The 20646-nt window shown below is 47.3% G+C and overlaps 1 protein-coding gene across 1 annotated transcript in view; it reads left to right on the top strand.

Annotated features, from left to right (window-relative positions):
• Eipr1 (EARP complex and GARP complex interacting protein 1) overlaps positions 1 to 20526 on the top strand; it is a 106788-nt gene extending 86262 nt beyond the window's left edge. The window contains exons 5-9 of the mRNA XM_050125926.1: positions 2527 to 2626; positions 12604 to 12740; positions 16009 to 16176; positions 17739 to 17903; positions 20003 to 20526. Of these exons, the coding sequence (XP_049981883.1) occupies positions 2527 to 2626; positions 12604 to 12740; positions 16009 to 16176; positions 17739 to 17903; positions 20003 to 20177 (745 nt within the window). The 3' untranslated portion in view covers positions 20178 to 20526. The remainder of the gene's footprint in view (positions 1 to 2526; positions 2627 to 12603; positions 12741 to 16008; positions 16177 to 17738; positions 17904 to 20002) is intronic.
• Positions 20527 to 20646: the final 120 nt, after the last annotated feature.

Here is a 20646-nt window from a genome sequence, read left to right as displayed (position 1 = left end):
AAAAAAAAAATAAAAAAAAAAAGAACATGGAGTATCTTCAACACAGCCATAGGATTGATAACCACAGGCCAGGGGGGAAGAGTAATGTAGGCCTTGACAGCACATTGGTTTCCTGGCTGCCCAGTCCCAAATAATCACACAGAAACTATTTTAATTGCAACATGGTTTGGCCTATTAGCTCAGGCTTCTTATTAACTAGCTCTTACATCTTAAATTAACCCATTTCTATTAATCTATGTATCACCACAAGGCTACTGGGAGTCTTTCTCCTTAGGCAAGTACGTGGTTTCTCTCTCTGACTCGGCCTTCTTTCTCCCTACATTCAGTTTAGTCTTTCTGCCTAGCTCTTTTCTGCCCCACCATAGGCCAAAGTAGCTTCTTTATTAACCAACGCTAATAAAACATATTCACAGCATACAGAGAGGAATCCCATATTAGAGTTGGGTCCCCAGAAACCTTGACTTCTGTGAGGCACTGGCTCTAGTGTCAGATAGGCCTTACCAAAGCTGTTCCTGGACAAGGACACAGAACTAGAGTTCCCTTTGTTGCCTGGACTTTCTCACCCAATATGATCTTCTCTTGTTCCATCCATCCATTTACTCGTAAAGTTTATGGTTCCATTTTTCTTTAATTTGTATAGTGCCACATTTTCATTATCTGTTTGTCAGGTGAAAGACATCCTGGTTGTTTCCACTTTGTGGCTGTTGTGAATAGATGGCAAAGGGCATGGCTGAGGAATTACTGTAGAGTAGGTTGCTGAGTCCTTTGGACATGTGCTGGGGACTGGTACAGCCGGGTCACGTGGCAGATTTCCACACTGATTTCCAGAGTGGCTGGACCAGCCTGTAATCACACTTACAATGGATAAGGTTCCCCTTTCTCCACGTCCTCTCCAGCATTTGTTGTTGCTCTTTCTATTCTGATGGGGTCATATGGAGTCTCTAAGGCCCTTTAATTTGCAGTTGCTAGGGATGATGAGCTTTTCTCTTTCTTTCTTTCTTTCTTTCTTTCTTTCTTTCTCTCTCTCTCTCTCTCTCTCTCTCTCTTTCTTTCTTTCTCTCTTTCTTTCTTTCTTTTGGCTATTTCTTAGCATTTCCCCCCTTGTTTTGAGAACTTTCTGTTTAGATCCCAGTCCCCCTTAATGATTCTTTTTTTTTTATCTCGTTTTCTTTTCCTTTTTTTTTTTTTTGACATTTGTCTTTTGAGTCCTTCATATGTTATGGATATTCATCCTCTGTCAGATATACAACTTGCTAAGAGTTTCTCCCATCCTGTGGGCTCCCTCTTCAACATCTTCTCTACTGATGGTTGTGTAGACGCTTTGGGGTTTTATGAAGTCCCACTTGTTAGTTATTGGCCTCAATTCCCAGGCAAATGGAATTCTATTCAGAAAGTTCTTTCCTGTACCTGTGTCTGTAGCCTATGTTTTCTTCTAGCTTTTTGAGTGTTTCAGGTTTCACATTCAAGTCTGTCTGTCTGTCTGTCTGTCTGTCTGTCTGTCTGTCTCTCTCTTTCCTTTTTTTTCTGCAATAAAAAATATGCTACAGATATGAACAGAAGGTTCTCAAAAGAAGTAAAAATGTCTAAGAAACATCTAAAAACAACAACAACAAAAAAAGTAAGTTCATTGTCCCCAGCAGTGAGGGAACTGCAAATCAAAACAACTTTGAGATTCTTACTCTAGACAGAATGGCAGATATCAACGAAACAACATACAACAGATACTGGAGAGGATGTTGGGAAAAGGGAGCCCTCATTCACCGTGTACCTTGATAATATCCATCCCAGCTCTCTAAGACATTTGCTTTTTGTTAACCCTTTAGATCCATGGTTAGAGTAGTTGGGCTGCAACAGTGGGAAACGGCTGTGATTGGCTCAGACGGGAAAGTAGCTCCTGTCACAGGTAGCCTGTCGAGAGCCTGGAGTATGGGTGCGGCTCTCAGCTCTGCCCTTCTCACTTCTGCACCAAAGACAATACATCACGTGTGAAGTCCTTTCTCCCGGTGCCTTCTGCAGCTGCCTACTCCTGTGTGCTAGCTGTGTGCTCCTTAGCGAGTGGTGAGCTGTGTCGTATGAGCACCTGAGTCAGCCTGGGGTACTCTTGTGACTTGTGACTTAGAAGACTGACACCCCGGTACTGGCTGGTTTAGTTCTTGATGAGATTTGTTTTCCAGGCTTATATGGCTGCCTTCTTGCTGTCTTCACATGGCAGAGAGACAGGGCTGCAAAGTCTGTTCTCTCCTCTTCAGGCACTCAGATCCCATCCAGAGAGCCTACCTTCATTATCTTCTCCCACCCAATGTGTCCATCATGCTGGTGGTCACAGCTTTGACATGTTTCTCTGGGGACACTGAGACAATGGTAGTGGCTCTGACATGTGTCATTAGATGCCAGTGTTAAGAAACACTAGAGGCTTTGGGCTAGGAACGAGCTTGCTGAAGTATGAAAGGTCTGTGTAAAAGCTGTGGCTACAGGCTTGGGGGTCCCCATTGGTCACATTAATATTTGGCATTTGTCTTTCTTTAGCGTCGTGTGGGAGCCGATGGGGGATGGGAAGAAGGTCATTTCTCTGGCTGACAGCCACATCCTGCTGTGGGACCTCCAGGCGAGCTCAAGCCAGGCTGTGGTGAGTAAGAAGAGCAAAGGTCTCACTGGGTGGTCTTTGGAATTGGACCTTTTGGGTTGAATTCAGAATACACTTCCTCATTCATACATCTGGAATTTTGAAATTAATTATCTCATAGGAATGATGCAGGGATGGAGGTGTAGAGCAGAGAACTGAGTGCTAGGCCTTGTGGGTTCAAGTGGAAAGCACTGTGAAGTGGACTGAGCCTCACTGAGGATGGCTTCAGGTCCAAGTGTGCTCTTTTCACAAGGCTTTTTTAAAGCCACACCAGAGGAGGGACACTTATGCAGGCTTGATTCTACACTGCTGGCTAGCTTCCCCTGCATTTACACGAATTTTAAAAATGAATTCGAGACTTTCTTGGGAGTCAGTTTGTTTTTGGATACTCATTTTGAGTATTTTGCCTTTTGTAAGCTAAGTATTGTGTGTATTTTTCATGTTTTATTCCTTAAATCTTTCTTTTGTAAAATATGTATTTACAGGCATTCATAATTTCACTGTGCTTGTTGTCAGAGTATCAGTTATAGGAAGAAGAAACTGTATAGTGCCTTGTCCCCAGGGCCACATCTTCACCTTCACAGTAGCCGAGGTCTTATGTTTATTTGTTCCCATAATGCTTGCTGAGCTCCTTCCCTTGTGGTGCTTTACAATATTAATAATGCCCCTAGGTTAAAGAGAAGACATGAGTGATGATGCATGGTTATTAATATGAGGTATAGATGCTAGACTTCTTAAAATATTAACTGACTTTTTAAAGCTTAAAAACTCTGGCCATACTACCAAGTAAAGTTTGGGTTGGCTTGTTTTCCTAGAGCACCGATGGTATTTAAGGGAAAAAGTCATTTTAAAAGACAATTAAAAAAAATAACCATATTTTATATGATAATACCAGATCCACAGAACTTTTTAAAGTAAAAGTTGAGGCAGGGGATGTAGTGCCTTGGCTCGCCTGTTGACAGGTCCAGGCTGGGAACACACTCTTGACTTCCACCTTAGTAGATCTGGGGTAGGGCCGGGTTATAGTTGGCCAGCCATCCAGCTCGTCCTTCAGCTGTATCTTAGCTGTCAAAGCTTTCAGAAAGAGAAGGGAAATACTCCTCCCCTGCACATCAGGCAGGCTTGCGATGCCCCTGGGGAAGAGCTAGTACAGCCTTCCTGGCACTCGTGGTGTCCCTGAGCTGAGACTGTGCCCAGCAGAGGCCCAGGGGACACGTCTTAGCTCAGGAGGTCCTGCTTGCCCTTGGCTGTCCTGTGCTGTGGTCAGATGGTGAACACATCTTCACAGCCCCAGTCCTCGCTAAAGCGTTTCATGGTGGGGTGATTAATCTGTAACTTACTTTCTGCAGAGACCAATTTAGTTTTCTCTCCTCTTTTATCTGCTGTCAGCAGTTCTGTCAATATCCCTTGTGACCCAGCGCCGTGGTATTTAATACAGAAACCTTCCATCGATTGCAGCCTCCTCATACAGCTTCTCCTTTTCCATTGTTTGAGGATATTGCCTTCTGTGGTGAATCTAATCTTATGCTCCCTGCATCATTACCTTCTGCAATTAAATTGGAGATCCTTTGCCATTTATAATCATTAGCTGAGCCCTGGGGAGGCCTGGAGTAGGCGGGTCTATGGGGTGTGTGGACAGCAACGAAGGCTTGGGTGGCCTCCCTGTTTCCATCCGCTCACTCATCTCCACACCCTGCTGCCTGCCCTCTGTGGAATCAGTGCTTCTGTCAAGGGGGCAAAGCACAGACCCTCGTGATACTCCTGCCTAGTGTCCACACAGGAGTTCCTCAGCGTGATGGCTCTCACACACAGTCCCTCCTGTGAAGAGACACAGTGTTGCCTAAAGTTCTAAGTCAGCATTCAGAGGAATGTTTCCTATGACTTTTAGGTCTCTTTCCCCAGAACTAGATGTGGTTTGCAAGTATTTCTCCTGCCACATCACCTATTTTTCATCTTTTTGTATGGGCTTGCACAGAGCCCATAGGTTTTGCTGTTTTTCTTCTTGCTTTCTTTTTTATGTTTTAATTATTCATTGAGGATTTTACATGTTTTTATCATATTCACTTCCTCCCCATTCCTTCCAGATCCTTCTCCACCTCCCTACCCACCCAACTCATTTTTAATTAGCTTACAAATTATAGATTTCATTATGGCATTTTTGAAACTTTTTTTTTGTTTTTGTTATTTTTCTTCCACCCTACTACCCCATATTTTCCCACCTCAAGGGTTTTCATAAAAAAAAAAAAAATAGACTTTAAACAGCATAAGCCTATAATTCCAGCTAATCAGGATGCTGAGGCAGGAGGATTGCAATTTAAGGCTTTTTTGACTATAGTGTTTGTTCAAGGTCGGAATGGATAACTTAGTGAAACACTGTTCAAAATAAAAGTCAAAAGGACGCAACTCTACTGTAATTGTAGAGCACTTCCTAGCAGGTCCTGAAATGCTCTCTAGAATAGCAGGAACCTGAACTAAGCCATACCTCCCGTCCCCTGAGCAGCATCCTTGACAGCTTCATGTTGTTAGCCATGCACATTCCATTGCGACCCCAAAGTCCACAGTACACGAGGCTCGCCTTGGATCCTGTGGTCCACTTTGTCTTCTCATAGCCTGATTACTGCTTCTTACCCAAACACTGTTTCTCTTGGGGACTGTCCTTGGTTTAAGCCTGACAATCCCAAGGACCCATGGATTCTGAAGGCTTTCTCATCCAGATCTTCCTAGGTGCCTAGGTTTCCATGTCCTAGACTGAGGTTCGTGAGCCATTTGAGTTAATAATTATCTAGAGTCTCACATATTGGACTCCACCTAGATGGATAGGGGGTCTTCCACCAGTCAGGTGAATATGACGGGAGTTTCCTGACTTGCTTTGATGTGCATTTTGTAGGGTACATATAGGTTTCCTTAAGTGCTTCTGGGTTTGCTCTGCTGGTATTTGCAGCTGTGACTTCTCTGGCTTCACATCTGGGATGAGGGATGCCAAAGGAAAGCCTGAAAATAACCCAAGGCCCCCTCTGGTTAGCCTCCCGCTTCCCCCTCCTGGAGCTCTCCTATGTGACCTGCAGCAGCCACAGCTTTGCTTTACAGAGCAGAGAGAGCAGAGGAGGATGTGTCTACTGCTCCTTCTATTCAGTAGATCTCTTCTTTGGTGTCTTCCCTTCCTTCCCTGTGTTTGGCTACCTGGATGATAGGAAAATTCTGTGTTTCTAATCTGAGAAAAGTACACACCCATGTTGATGAATGCTATGTATGTGTCTTTACTCAGCCAGTGTCAGGGGGCACGGGAGGAGGTTAGCAAGCAGGCAGAATGAGGAGTGGTAGTTGGTTCCACAGTGCAGACAACAGACCTTATTCTCCATGAATTTCTTGTGACCTGGAGCTAAGTGAACTTAGACTCTTAAGAGCCAGCCATGTCCCAGGCCTAGGCCATTTGCTGTCAGAACAGGTGCAGGCAGCTTCAGAGGGGCAGCTCCTTCTGACCAGTGTTTGAGGACATTTAAATGCAGACGTGTTCTTTGACCCTCTGACTTGGCGGATGAAAGCAAGAGGCTTGAAGAGACCAAAGAACCTTCTGCAGGGGACTTGATACAAGTGACACCTGCAGGACTTATTCCAGCAAAGGATTCTCAAGGCCCTCGCCTGCCCAGCCCCTGCTTCTATCCTTAGGATGGCGGCATCTCAGAGGCTGGCTCACGCCTTCAGGTTGAGTGTCTGCAGTTGTCTGTATCCTTGTGCCCAGGGAGAGCTCGCTGATTGGCGGGGAAAGAATATTTAGAACAGCATGCTGTAAAATAAGGCTATTAATGAAGCTTGTAAGCTGCTGATGGAAATGTGAGAAATAAATGAAAATTGGTTTTCTTGTAACACTCATTTGTGGTGTCTTGGCTGGCTCATGAGAGTAAATGTCACCTTTTGGGTCTGGACTTGAGATAGAGATCAGTGTACTTACATTTAGGACAACTGTGCTAGGTGTAGTGCACACCTGTAACTTCAGTGCTGGGTGTAGTGCACACCTGTAACTTCAGTACCTAGGTGTAGTGCACACCTGTAGCTTCAGTGCTGGATGTAATGTACACCTGCAGCTTCAGTGCTGGGTGTCGTGCACACCTGTAGCTTCAGTACCTAGGTGTAGTGCACACCTGTAACTTCAGTGCTGGGTGTAGTACACACCTGTAACTTCAGTACCTGGGTGTAGTGCACACCTGCAGCTTCAGTGCTGGGTGTCGTGCACACCTGTAGCTTCAGTACCTAGATGTAGTACACACCTGTAACTTCAGTACCTAGGTGTAGTGCACACCTGTAACTTCAGTGCTGGGTGTAGTGCACACCTGTAGCTTCAGTGCCTGAGGCTGAGGCAGGAGCACCAAGCATCCATGGTCAGCTTAGGGTACAGAGTGAATTCAGGGCTAAGCCTGAGCTTTATCTGTGAAGGTATCGTCTTTTAAAAGCAATTCTCTTTAAGGCATAGAGTTTAGTGATTTACTAATTATATGTCTTAATGTGGTCGACTAGCTATCTGCATTTTTAGATTTTGTAAACGTTACAGATAACTCATCGATCCCCAGCACTGGAGTCAGACGCCAAGCAGCTGAGTACTGGTATCCCCAACTGTAGGAGTGTCTTTCTGCCAACAAGGAGATCCATCCACGTCTTTAGGACTAAGTGTGTTTTCAGAAAGTAGCTGCTAACACTGGAGTGGTGGTGCAAGCCCAGGTCTCTGTGTTCTGAATGCCCACCAGTCCACATCCAGCATCCTCTGACAGGTGACCCACTGCAGAACCTTTGCCTGCAGTAGATAGGTGATGCCTTGACATGGGTCAGGCTTGTGCTGAAGGGGTACAGGCAAGGGAATTCCTGTCACCAGGGTGGCACTGCAGGCTTTACGGTGGAGGCCTGTTTTTGCCACTTTATAACAGGATGCCTGCCTGTCCAAGTATCTTCATCCACATCCCTGATTTAGAGATCAGGCATGTAATAACAGAGTTATGTTAGGACAGAATCTCTCACTGACGTGGCTGGCATCTGGCACATACCTGATGACAGACAGGTGGATGAGTGCTGTGGATGGTACACCACTGAGTAGGAGGCTAGCAAAGTGCATGCATAGAGAGGCACACTGGTAGATGCATGAGTACATGGGGTCATGAGTTCATGGGTGGATGGTATATATATGGGATGCTAAATAGTACTTGGTGTCCAGACTGGATTATTGATAGTGATCACTGAAGATCCTAGGGCAGAGACAAGAAAAGAAGGAAACTAAGGTGTCAAAAAGCAGGTTGTGCTTCCTTCATGATTAAATGATGTTCGCAGAGTCAACAAGTGATAATCGACATTCAAGCATGAAAGACGAAGGCGTGTCTGTACACAGTTTATAAGCCCAGCTCTTGAGAGATCTATATAGGAAGAGCTCAAGTTCAGTGTCCTCAGTTACCTAGAGAGTGCCCATCTCAGAAACCAAAAAGAAATGAAGCCCACTGTTGACACAGTCTAACTTTGTTGCTGCTGGACTTACTTTTCTTTAAGTTGTTGCTCACAAAAAGTCCTGTTCCTGGCCAAAGGATTGACTATAACTAGGATGGTCTCTTCAGTGGTCACTGGTGTCTAGTTGGTATCACAAAACAATTTTTGCATTCTGGTTCATCCTGGTAAAAATTCGTGAGTTTGCACATATAGCCTAGGACTAAGATGTTCTATACAACAGAAGGAAGAGTAAGCAAAGGCCTACAGAGACATTTTTGGTATAAACCGAGTACATGGCCATGATATATAATTCTACCACCTGGTGTTCGTACTACCCTGTGTGTATTTTCTATGTAGGAAGACTCTCTTTTCTAGGAGGCTTCTCCAGACCCTCAAACCAGCCACTTTAATATTATTCGGAGTACATCATCCCAGGGAGATGTGCCCCCTATGGTAGTGTATATGTGACACACTGTCCTGTGTCCACCGGATGTGCAGTGTCACAATCTAGCCGTGGTTCCCATACAAACATGGCAGGACCCTGTCTACCTTGTGTCCAGGCCCTTGGCTGCATTCGCTTTCTCATTGCTGTGCCACAGTCCCTGTTACGGATGAAGTAGAAAGAAGACACTTATTTTGCTCAGTTTCAGCCCACCATGGTGGTAGCAGAACAGAACATTCACATCTTTGTGACTAAGAAGGACAGCAAAACAAAGACAGAATTTGGTCAAGGTATAATCTTTACAGGCACATTCCAGGGACTGGAGAGATGGCTCAGCGGTTAGAGCACTGGCTGCTCTTCCAGAGGACTCGTGTTCAATTCCTAGCACCCACATGACAGCTCACAACTGTCTATAACTCCAGTTCCAAGGGATCTGGTACTCAAATAGACATACATGCAGGCAAAACACAAATGCACATAAATTAAAAAACAAAAGAGACACATCCCAGTGTCTTACTTCCTCTAGCTAGCCTCTGCCTCCTAATATTTTCAGGCCTTCCCAAGGAATATTACTACTAATTGGGAACCAAGCATTCAAAACATGAAACTGAGAGACCATTTCATATTTAAACCATAACATTCTTCTGTTTCCCCTCAAAGGTCATAGCCATCTTGAAATGCAAAATGGCATTAGCCAATCTGTAAGAGTGTCCAGTCTTAACATTTCAAACATTGTTCAGAAGCCCATGTTGATTCAAGACCACTTTTAGCTATGTGCCCTATAAAACTCAAAAAACAAATTATTTACTTCAGTATACAATAGCACCAAGTAAAAATCCCCATTCCAAAAGGGAGGAACAGTAAGACAGCAAAGAAAGATGGGATCAGAGCAGAACTAGAACTCTGTAGGGCAGATATTAAAACCTGTAGTTTCGTGTTTGGCAAGTAGCACACAGCAGTGTAATGTGAGGACTAGAGGACTCGGGCAGCCCTGTGCCGGGCCATGGGGTTTCTCTTTCTTGGCAGTGTGTGCCAGGCCACAGGTTTCTCTCCTGGGGAGCCCTGTGCTAGGCTACAGGTTTCTCCTCCTGGGCTGCCCTGTGCCAGGCCGCAGGTTTCTCTCCTGGGCAGCCCTGTGCCAGGCCACAGGTTTCTCTCCTAGGCAGCCCTGTGCCAGGCCACAGGTTTCTCTCCTAGGCTGCCCTGTGCCAGGCCGCAGGTTTCTCTCCTGGGCTGCCCTGTGCCAGGCCGCAGGTTTCTCTCCTGGGCAGCCCTGTGCAGGCCGCAGGGTTTCTCTCCTAGGCTGCCCTGTGCCAGGCCGCAGGTTTCTCTCCTGGGCTGCCCTGTGCCAGGCCGCAGGTTTCTCTCCTGGGCTGGCTCTGTTCGATGCCTGCTGCTTTCCCTTGGAGATGTTTCATGTTCTTCTCACCCCAGCATGCTGGGATCTTGACTGCTGGTTTTACTCTTGCAGTTCATACCACTCTTACCCTTGGGGACACTGCCTTCCCAGGGCTGCCCCGCCATGCACTGCCTAGCCTCCATGTCTTTCCTTTCAAATCTGGGTGGAAGCTTCCATGATCCTGCAGCTCTTGTATTCTACGTCCCTGTAAAATTAGCATCATGTGGATGATGCCAAGGTCTGCTGCCAGCTTGATGGCAGCCAGGTCTTCTTGGACTGGTAGCAGCCTCTGAATGCCTGGGTGGGCAGCCTCTGTAAGAAGGGCACCCTGTGGTACTTTGTCTCAAGGGAAAGTCTTTCAGTGGCTTGTTCTTTCATCCCTGTGGACTGGTGGGATCTGGCCAGTTCCTGAGATGCCCTCAAGGTGACTTCTTTTGTCCCATTGAAAAGCAAGGCTTTTCAAGTAGCTTGAGTCTTTGGTGGCTGTGTCAGCCTGTCCAGTTTCTAGTATGCTTGTTTTCTAGCCAAAGTACATGTTTTTCAGGCCTTTTCTGCTGTGTTTCAGCTTCTGATTCTCACTGTAAACCTGGTTATAAGTAGCAGGCAGTGGCCATACACAGCCTCGAGAGTTCCCCCTACAGATTAGTCTGCTCTCTTTTAAGCCCAGGCTCCTGCATGAATTCCATTGCTCATGCCCCCATTGCCTTTGCTCTGACCTCATCCGCAGGGCCATGCTGAGCTCTTGAAATGATCCATGTATTGTGTATGGAATCATGACAAAATTCAAGAAAATTCAGATGGCGTTGCAAGATGGCAGGCTGCATTCACTGCAAGTACAAGATGTGGCTTGAGAGAAAGGGGAGTTAGACAGTCTGATGCAAGAGTAAAGAAGATGGAGCAGTTTTCCAGCAGCATGGAGGTCCTCTGTTCCATAGCCATCTGTTCTTCTGTATCTGCGTATTACGTATTTGTCATGATGATGGCAAGGCAGCTGCAGCAGTTCCAGCCATACATCCAGATTCCTACAATACCAACACAGAGAAAGCCGATTTCTCTGTTCAGGTGTCAGATACAATCCTGTCTTAAACCTAGTCACTGACTTCAAGCTGTCTCCGGCCCAAGGCTGGGAAGGGGTTTAGAGTAGGGTGGCCAGAGCTGTCACATAAGCTGCTCCTGTTGGCATGGGTTAGTTTGTGCCACCTAACAGTGTAAGCATCACAGCCTCCTCCTCTTCCTGTTCCTTCCTCCTTCTCCTCCTCCTCCTTCTCCTCCTCCTCCTTCTTCTCCTCCTAGATGGGGTAGGGGTGCTAGGTTCTTTCTGCAGGGCTGCTTGCTCCTGGTTTCCTTCTGGCTCAGTGGCCATGGTGATAGAAGTGTAGCTCTTTGTCTTTGCAACTCTGTCACCAAGGCTTTTCTGAAATGTTCCTATGTGAGGCTCGAGGACACAGGTCACCACACTGTGTTCACTGAGCATGTTTCCTTTTGTTTGCATCAGTGAAAACATTTGTTAGATGCCTTTAATCGTCTTTTTCAAACCAGGAAACCCTGAGTATTTCTCTTTAACGCTGAAAAGCATGACTGTGCTTGTCATACCCTGTGGAGTTCTTGCTGAGCTGTCTCCATGTCTCAGGAAAACAAGTGTGGTGGCTGTTCTTGCAGCATATCCACGCTGTTGGCCTGAGTGGGTCATTCCTAAGGCTTATCTTCTCAACTCCTTGCCTCTACTCTGAGGGCCTCTACTGGTGAGAGGAAGGCCTGAGACTCCGGTAATGGTGACTTCTCAGTCCCTTCCAGAAGCCCTGAAGACACTTCCATCCCATGTCCTTGTGACTTTGCTTCCTAGTGCTGTGGTTCAGACCCATAGTCAGACCCATGTTCCTCTCTTGGTTGGAAGGCACATTAAGGCCAGGTCCTGTCACAGGACACTGCGCCTCATTAGCAACTCCAGAAGTCCTTCTCTCCTGACTGTTCCCAGCTCCCTGGGTGACTGGCCACATAGCTTCTCAAGGGGACGCTGAGAGCACAGTTTGAAGGTTTAAATGAATTTATCACAGTGGGCTTGAGCATGTTGGAGAAGTATGAGAGATGGTACCCAAGTCAACCAGATGAATAGAGCTCCAGCGGAAAATGGAAAGAGTTGTGGGCCTTTGTCAGAAGATCCCAGACAGGGGGAACATGCAGTGGGCTTATCTCCCAGGCTTGGAGCCTGCCGTCTCTCAGCACCCCAAGATGCAGCTTTGTGGGCCTCACCAGCCTGTGGAGATTGAGTGCACCCCTATGAGGATCCTGTGATCCTCATGATAAAGGGGAAAGAGGCTGTGTATTGGGAATAGCATTTGATTAACGAACATGTGTCATTGTGGAGTTTCGTTTTTCTGTCTCTGGAAAAGCCAGCTGTTTGAGTTATTCCATATTGTTCTCTTCAAGTTTGAGCTGATTGTCTCTAATCACACTTGAAGCGAGCCTTCCATAATAGGGCTATTAATGTGCCTTCTATTTTTTGCTGTGCTGTTTTATTTTATTTTTCCAATAAGGTTCAAATGGTCTTGTCTTTTAAGGGGAGGAAAACAAAGACTAAACCTCCTAATTGTTCTAATTATTTCCATAAAATCCTGAGAATCTTATGAACAGTTTAAATTTTTCTCTTCTCCTTTGAACAATATCCATCATGCCCAGCTGGCCAGCTCAGCAGCTCTGGAAGGAAGGGGACAGCTAAGGTTCACTGCAGGGCGGTGGAGCCCACACCACAACTGTACCCAGGTGGCTACTGCAAGTGACACCACCCTGCGAGGATGGGACACACGGAGCATGAGGTCAGTGATATGCCCACACTTTGGATCCCTGCTTCCTTCTCACTTCCCTTCCTCCTCTGAAGGAGTTGATTGAAAGCCAGAGGTGCTGAGGACACGTGACTTGTTGTCTCCATCTTATTTCTGTGGGAATTATCTTCATCCCAAATTAAACTGGCAGATCCATTTCAGGGAGCTGGCTCTGTGATGTCCCTTAGTGTTTCCTGTGTCAGAGGCAGCACAGAAGGAATCCAAGGCCAGGGCTTTGTGGTGCCTCAAAGCCCCATGGCGACACAGATGCTCCATCTCTGTGATCAGCGCTGCAGGCTGGCACTTTTAGTCCCCAGCCTAAGCCTCCCTTGTGGAGCTGTCTGGCCATTTCTGTGCTTTCAAGAGCCATACCTATTGGGCAATCATATTTTGTCATTTAAGTAATTATACGCAACAACCAGCAGTTCTAATGGAACAAACAAGAGCGATTTTTCTGTTCCAGTTGTGATTTTGATAGGCAGAGGAGTGATGGTGGGATGTCTGTTGCCATGGCAACAGGAGCCTGCACAGGCTTCTTTAAGATGCAGTTTATCCCCTTAGCACACCATCATTTATCACTGAGCTGAAGAGACGGATGTCATGTAATAACGTGGGCTTCTTCCATGGTGGGTGAACACCTTTAATTTTAGTTCCGAGGCCCCTGTGAAAATCCAGGGCTGATAAATAACCGGTAGGCACTCCTCCCCTGTGCATATCTGCACAAAGGAGTGATTTGGCTTTCTGATCAAGCTGGAGGCCACAGACTCAAACTGTGATAGATATCCCATGCAGGCCCCTTCTCTTTGTCCTCTGGGCTTCTCTCCTTGCTGCTCTTTGAAGGATGTAAAGGCAAGAAGCTCAAAGAATGGCTCACACACCAAAATACAAGATATATAATACGACACTGGCTGGCAGCTCCCCACAGTGACCTTGTTGTGCCCAGGTTGTCTCTGTGACAAGGCACCGGCTTCCAAAGGAAGTGTCCCCATAACAGCAAGCCTTTCTCCTCTTCATTGACGGGTGACTCCTTTGGCAACAGCCTTACTTTTGTCTAGCTTTGCTGCCTGGACTGTTTCTTTTGGCGCATGTTAAAGTTGTGCTGCCGGAAACTAAAGCGAGCCTCAGTCAAGCACAGCACACCTGTGACTGCCTGTGACCTTCAGAAGTTTTGATTTTATAGCTCGTTTCATCAGATTTCTTACGATTTGGGGCATCTGATTTTCAGGGGTAGGTATGCCAGGCTATGAAAACATGTAGTATATATGAGCCAGCTAAAGATATAAAATGCCAGGTTGGGGAGACACTTCCATGTGTAAAAGCACTTTTCCTGTGAGCCTGAAAATCTAAGTTCACATGCCCAGGACCCACATAGAAACCAGATGCAGCAAACACAAACGTCTGTAATCCCAGCACATCCTGCTGACTGGTAGTGTCAGGAGCCAGAGGCTAGGGAGCTTCCAGAAACCCAAAGGCAGATGCCTGTTTACACAACAGCAAAAGGGCCTTGTTTCTGTGGAAAGACAGGACAGACACCTGAAGTTTGTCCTGACCTCTACACATGTGCACACATCTCACACATGCATAAGTTAATCAATTAAAATGCCATCAAACTGGGGAATCCAGCCTGAGGGAAGAGAAGGAGCTGAGCTGGTAATTGTTGCAGGGCAGAAGACTATGATAGGGTTCTGCTGTATGAAAGGTTATTATCTCTTCCAGGTTTTTCCCCAACCCCCACTGAAGCAAAACTTTTTACAGAACTCAAAAGAACAATATAGAACTCAAAAGAACAATCCCCAACCTTATACAAAAGAAATAAAAACTCAGGATAGTCTAAACAATTCTAAAAATCCTCTGAATGCATCACAATCTTTGTTTTTAAAACTTTTTCTACAGAAACACAGTACTGAACCTAATCTACCTTAGATATAAACTTTTACACCTACAAACTAAAGATTTTTGACTAAAAAGCAAGATTTTTAAAATGGAAAAGAAGCATATTTACATGCAGCTGCAGCTTTTTGAGTCTAGACTCCTTTATAGCAAACCTGCCTGTCAGCTTTCGCTCCATGTGGCAGGTTCTCTAGCCCTAGCAGCCAGTCTGCTTGGCAGACTTAGCTGTGTGGATTGTACCCTAACTTCTCGCATCTCGAGGGACTCCCTTTTGAGTCCTCAAGCAAACATATAAAGCAAACACATAAATCTCTGTTTTTGACTCTTACTCCTCTGTCCCTGAGTGAAATCTTAAATTCCTGTATGAATTTCTCTTCCTTTGAAAGTGATTGTCTCACCCCTTGTGGGACGACGTGAACCTGCGCCTACCTCCCGTTCTGCCATCTGTCCGAGTACTACAGCCGCAGAACCTTCTTTTTTCTTCTTGTTGTTGTCCCGGGACTGCGCGTGTCGTCCGATAGCTGACCGTACTCCGAGTCACTGGTTCGGGCGCCACTGTGGATTGCGTTTTGGGTGGGTTACTAGTCTAGGGGTTGTAACCCACCCTGCAATCCAGTTACTCCAGGGTCTCGGAGGGGCGCTACCTGGAAGGGAATGAGCTAAGACAGAAGAAGGAGGCCAAGCAGTTTTGTCAAAGCCTCCGTTTATTAGGGACGGGTTACAGTTTATATATGGTAAGGAATGGGGGGCAGGGTACGGGATCTCGCAGGCCGCGTGGTTCCGGTCACGTAGCTCGGTCGGACAGACAGGCCAGAAGTCACAAGTTGCCACACCTGGTTCCCTGGATAGCTGGAATGTGAGGCGGGTTCCGCTAAGATTAACAGTTAATTGGATGAGGGGCATTCTGTCAATAGAACATAATTATGGGTGTGGGGTTCTCTGCAGACTCCCTAGAGTGATGGTTTCTGTAATGATTGTTAGGGGGGAAATGGCTCCTGACAGTACACACATGGAAATCAGAGGACAACTTGAAGGAATTGGGTCCCTGGGAGCAAACTCGGGTGACCAAGCTTGGTGGCAGGCACCTTTACCCACTGTGCCATCTTACTGGCCCACCAAGTCACCCTTTTGTTTCACTTGTCCATTTGGTTCAGGGAACTACACATATACTCCTGGGATGGCAGCGCTGTGAATCATTTCTGCAGGGGGAGGAAGTGGCCGAGCCTAGGCACCCAGGCTGGGTTGCCCTCTGCTTGGCTACCAGCAGGAGCGTGAACCAGCTCTTCCCTCAGCTGGGGCTCAGTCGGAGTCCTGGAGAGGTGAGGTGGTTCCACAGCCCACTCCCTCTTTCCGTGTGCCGTTCTCCCTCCAGCCAGATATACTGCATAGAGAACGCTCATGGGCAGCTGGTGCGTGACCTCGACTTCAACCCCAACAAGCAGTATTACCTCGCCAGCTGCGGAGATGACTGCAAGGTGAAGTTCTGGGACACACGGAATGTCACCGAGCCCGTGAAGACCCTGGAGGAGCACTCCCACTGGTACAGAAACTCATTTGCATGCCGCTTTAGGGAAGAGGGGATTATGTAATTTATTTTGCTAATTACTTTACCATTTGGAAAAGCACAAACCAGCTTAGTTTGTGCTACTGTGAATCATTCAATCAGCCCAGCTTTATTCTTTCTAAAGAAACCCTAATTCCAAATGTGAATGTTTGTGATTTGTAAGTGTAGGAAGGGAAGAAAAACACCAGATTCAGTTCCCCTTTACACCACGCCGGTTCAAGTGTGGAAAAGTAAATGTGCGCAGATGTTCACACAGCATTGTTTGCCATGCACGGAACCTGGAAGCCACCCAAATGTCCATCAGTAGGGGATTGGTTAGGTAAATTTGGTGACATCCGTGCAGAGGAGATTATGCAGCTGCCAGAAGGAATGAGGCATATCTGTATGTGTGGATATGGAAGGGCGCCCAAGACCATTCATCCTCTCCAAATATTGTCTGGATGTGTACCATATGCTGGGAGAAAAAAAGAATGAAGTGCAGACTGGTATATATGCCATGAAATCACGATTTACTCCAAGAAAGCCTATATGTGCTGCACACACGTGTTTGTGTATGTGTATAGGAAATGTGTGAGTGTGTGTGAACATGTGTATGTGAGTGTGTTTGTGTGAGTGTGTAGGAAGTGTGGGAATGTGTATGTATATGTAATATGTGTATGTGTATGTGTATAGGAAATGTGTGAGTGTGAAATAGTATGCGTGTATAATGTGTGTCTGTGTATACATGTGTGGGAAATATGTGACTATGGGTGTTCACATATGTGTAGGAAATATGTGAGTATATGAGTGTACATGTGTAACATGTATGTGTATAGGAGATATGTGAGTGTGTGCAGGTATGTACAGGAAATGTGTATGTATGTGTGTATATGAAAGTCTGGCTGAGAGAGAGAGCTCCTTTCCTGAGGACTCCTCCCTAGTTCCCTCCAGGGCTTTTTCTTCCTAGGCTTATGTCTCTAGATCTTTGAATTCCTTACCAGAAGTGGTGCTGAGTCTGTGAGGCCCCAGGGTCCTCCTGTGCAGTTCTGATGAACTGGATGAATGGCTGTAATTTGCTGCAGCCTGAACAGAAAGCTTCTCTGTACCCACTGTGCTGAGCGCAGCTCCCTGTGTGAGGCCTGCTGCACTCTCCAAATGGATCAGGGGGTCAAACTCAGCAGGGACCCTGGCCACTGCGAGGAGGAAGTGGCCCAGTATCAGACCTGACACAGGCCTTTGTCTTGGGTCCTATGGCAACACACAGCTGCAGAGACATGCAGGACTTGGTTAGATGTTCCGTGGCATCAAGGGAGACAGAATGCTGAGTGACAAGCCTTTTCCCTCTACAGATGACGTTTAGTCTTCTGGTCTTGTGTGCTGGGTCCTAAAAAAATATTCTGGAGCAGCACATGGTAGGCTTTAGCTCCTTCCCCAGTGTCCATGGCAACAACATACGTGGTGTTAATCGCATTGCCACACTAGTGCCCTGCTGTGCAGTAAGGTCAGGGACACTCATGTGTGTTCACTCACAATCGTTCATCTGCCTGTGACTGTTACAGGGTATGGAGTGTCCGCTACAACCACTCTCACGACCAGCTGGTCCTCACTGGCAGCAGCGATAGCAGAGTCATCCTGTCCAATATGGTGTCTATCTCCTCAGAGCCCTTCGGCCACCTGGTGGACGATGATGACGTCAGTGACCCGGAGGAGCACCATGCTGAGAAGTAAGGGACACAGCTGCAGGTGACTCTGGGCAGGAGTGCTCGTGGTCACCGGTGACATCTGGGGCCAGGCGAGTTCTGTGTGTGAGAAGGATGCTGCCCCTTCCTTTCTGCAGTCACAGACCACAGATCTGCAGGATATTAGCTGTGGGATAAGGAGAGTTATAAGAGGTCCTCTTGCATGGTTGGAGTGCCTGGATCTCTATCTTCTCCACAGTCTTTGTGAATGCCACTTGTCACGTCTGAAAGATTGCTGCTGTCCACACTCTGGTAACAGTGTGGCTGATACTCCCTGGTCTTGTCACTCCCTGCATCACTAACTACACAGTGTCCTCGGGATGCTCAGTGGATAGTTCATAGTGCTGACTATTTCCTCGTAGCCCTTAGCCGAGTAATGCGGGTCTCAACCCAGGTCAGTAAGTTGGTCAGTCCTCCTCGGCCCTGAGCACTGCACAGAGTGTTCTGGTATGCACTTCCCAGCCACACCATTGCGGTTCAGTGTTTTCAAAAAGCAACGTCATGTACCTGTTTCCCATGCTAAGTGCATCTTTGACTGGGAGATGGCTGTGGTTGCACCCTCTTCTCATCAGGGCTCCTGTCTCTTACACACAAAGGGGTCTGAGGTTGCAGAGTTCGTGCCTGGCTGGACTCCCAGTGTGAATCAGCATGGGTGCTCTCATTATGTTGTGAGAGAAAGCAGCAGGGCCTGTAGCTCACTTTGTGGAGCCCACACCGAAGGGAGACCCTCTTGTTCCCTAAGTGGTTTTTACCATGCTCCTGTATGTTAGTGGCTTCCCCTAAGGTATGCCCCAGAAATTTTGTGCCCAGATTGCAGAGGAAAGAAGGTTCTGGAGTGAGGCCCAACAATTTGGACTGCTAGAGAGTCCAGAGCACACAGCAGGCCTTGGCACTGGTCTGTGTCCACACACACTCCTTTGTTCACTTTTGTCTGGCTAGTCACATCCCCGAGTGGCTTATCCACAGGGTTTGTCCCTCCACTGTCGCTTTCCTGTGGGTGCACTGCTGAGCACAGGTGCACAGCCTCCAGCTGTTCTTCCCGGGTGCCATGTAGACTTGGCTTCTGCCAAGGAGGCTGTCTTTCAACCCCTCTGTGCCAGGCAAGAAACTGACTTGTTCCCTTAGTCTGCTGAGTGATTAATGTGTGTGCTGCCCCCTGTGTGGGAAGCATTAAGGAAGCAGGGGAGGGATTGTGGCTGGCAGACTGTCCTGATGACTTCCTGCCATGTTTATGCCACTGAATTCAGGAAGATCAGCTTCCCTGTGGAGACTCTGCCTGTTGTTTGTCACAAAGTAGTCTTCGACCACTGGCAAGTCCATTTGCTGGAAAGTGGGGGCCTCGCAATGTCATAGACTCCAGGTGAAATTTAAGAAGGACTTTAAGAGCTCCGTCTATCTCCTGAGGAAAGGAAGCAGTTTTTTGCAGGCACTCAAGACCCCCAGACTGCATTCAATGCCTGGAAGTCATTCTGTGAGATGGGGAGAAAGTGCTAGAACAGCTGTGCCTTCTGAGAAGTGGCCTGTGCACATGGGGTTCCAGGCCTGAGGCAGGCCAGGAAGCCCACTCCTTGGGAATGTGTGCCACATGCTCACAGCCCTGAGCTTCTCTGACAGGACCACTTGGGCTCATGTCTAAGGACATGGGGAGAGGGTGTTGCCTCACCCAATACCAGAGCCAGGAAGGCTACACACTTGAGCAGAGATCCTGAACAGAGAGAGCCTTTTGTAGCCAGACTCTGGCTACTCTGTACAGCAGAGAGCTAGCCTGGGTGCTTCCAGTGTCCTTTTGGCTCACACACTAGCAGCTTTGCTGTTATACCCTATTAGGCATAGTATTCTTGTCTCTAGACAGGGCCCTCGTAATACACCAGATAGGTGATCACCCCAGGAACTCATGGTGCCAAGGGTTGGGGATAAGGCATTGCTAGACACTCAGGATGTCTATAATCCACAGGCTGTGTCTTATCCCCATAGCTGTGATGCCATCTCCTGGGCTTCAGCTGCATGTTGTTCCTGCCTCGTTTTCCTCCATAAACTCTAACATCCTCTGTGCCTCACGTGGTTTTCTGTCTCTTGGGCTGTAGGAGTAAGGAACCCCTGCAGGACAATGTCATCGCCACCTATGAGGAGCACGAGGACAGCGTGTATGCTGTGGATTGGGCCTCGGCTGACCCATGGCTGTTTGCTTCCCTGAGTTACGACGGGAGGCTAGTTATCAACAGAGTCCCCAGGGCGCTGAAGTACCACATCCTGCTCTAGTCCCAGCACTGCTGGTTGGCACTTGGCAGGTTCTCAGGTTCTGGAGCCATGAGGCAGTTTCCTTTGCGGACTGCTGCCTCCTGGGTAAGCAACATTGCTTCTGTAGGAGCTCTGAGGGACATGGGAGCTTCTGCCAGAAGCTCGTCTGCAGTGCCCAGCACGGAAGGGAGCCATGCTGGACGTTCCTATGTTGCTGTGTGAATTGATGGTAGCCCAATCTCGGCTCAGTTCCTGTTTTCTGTTCTAAGGGTGTTGGGAGTTTAACTCTTCATGAGTACGTTTCTATCTTGCTATTCTCACTGAAATAAAGTGCATAACGGTGCGTATAGCCTTTTCAGGCTCTGCCTCACTGAGGATGTCACATGGTTCTTTGTTTTCTCTAAAACAACTTGGAAAGGATGAGTACAGTAGACAGGTGTGTCCTCCCAACAGCGCCATCCCTCACCTGTGGACAGGTGTGTCCCCACAG

Source organism: Alexandromys fortis, unplaced genomic scaffold, assembly GCF_014885135.2.
Source record: "Alexandromys fortis isolate MF-2015 unplaced genomic scaffold, M_Fortis_MF-2015_v1.1 scaffold_249, whole genome shotgun sequence".
NCBI lineage: Eukaryota > Metazoa > Chordata > Mammalia > Rodentia > Cricetidae > Alexandromys > Alexandromys fortis.
The sequence above is the reverse complement of the archived record's forward strand: the minus strand, read 5'-3'. Positions and strand labels throughout refer to the sequence as shown.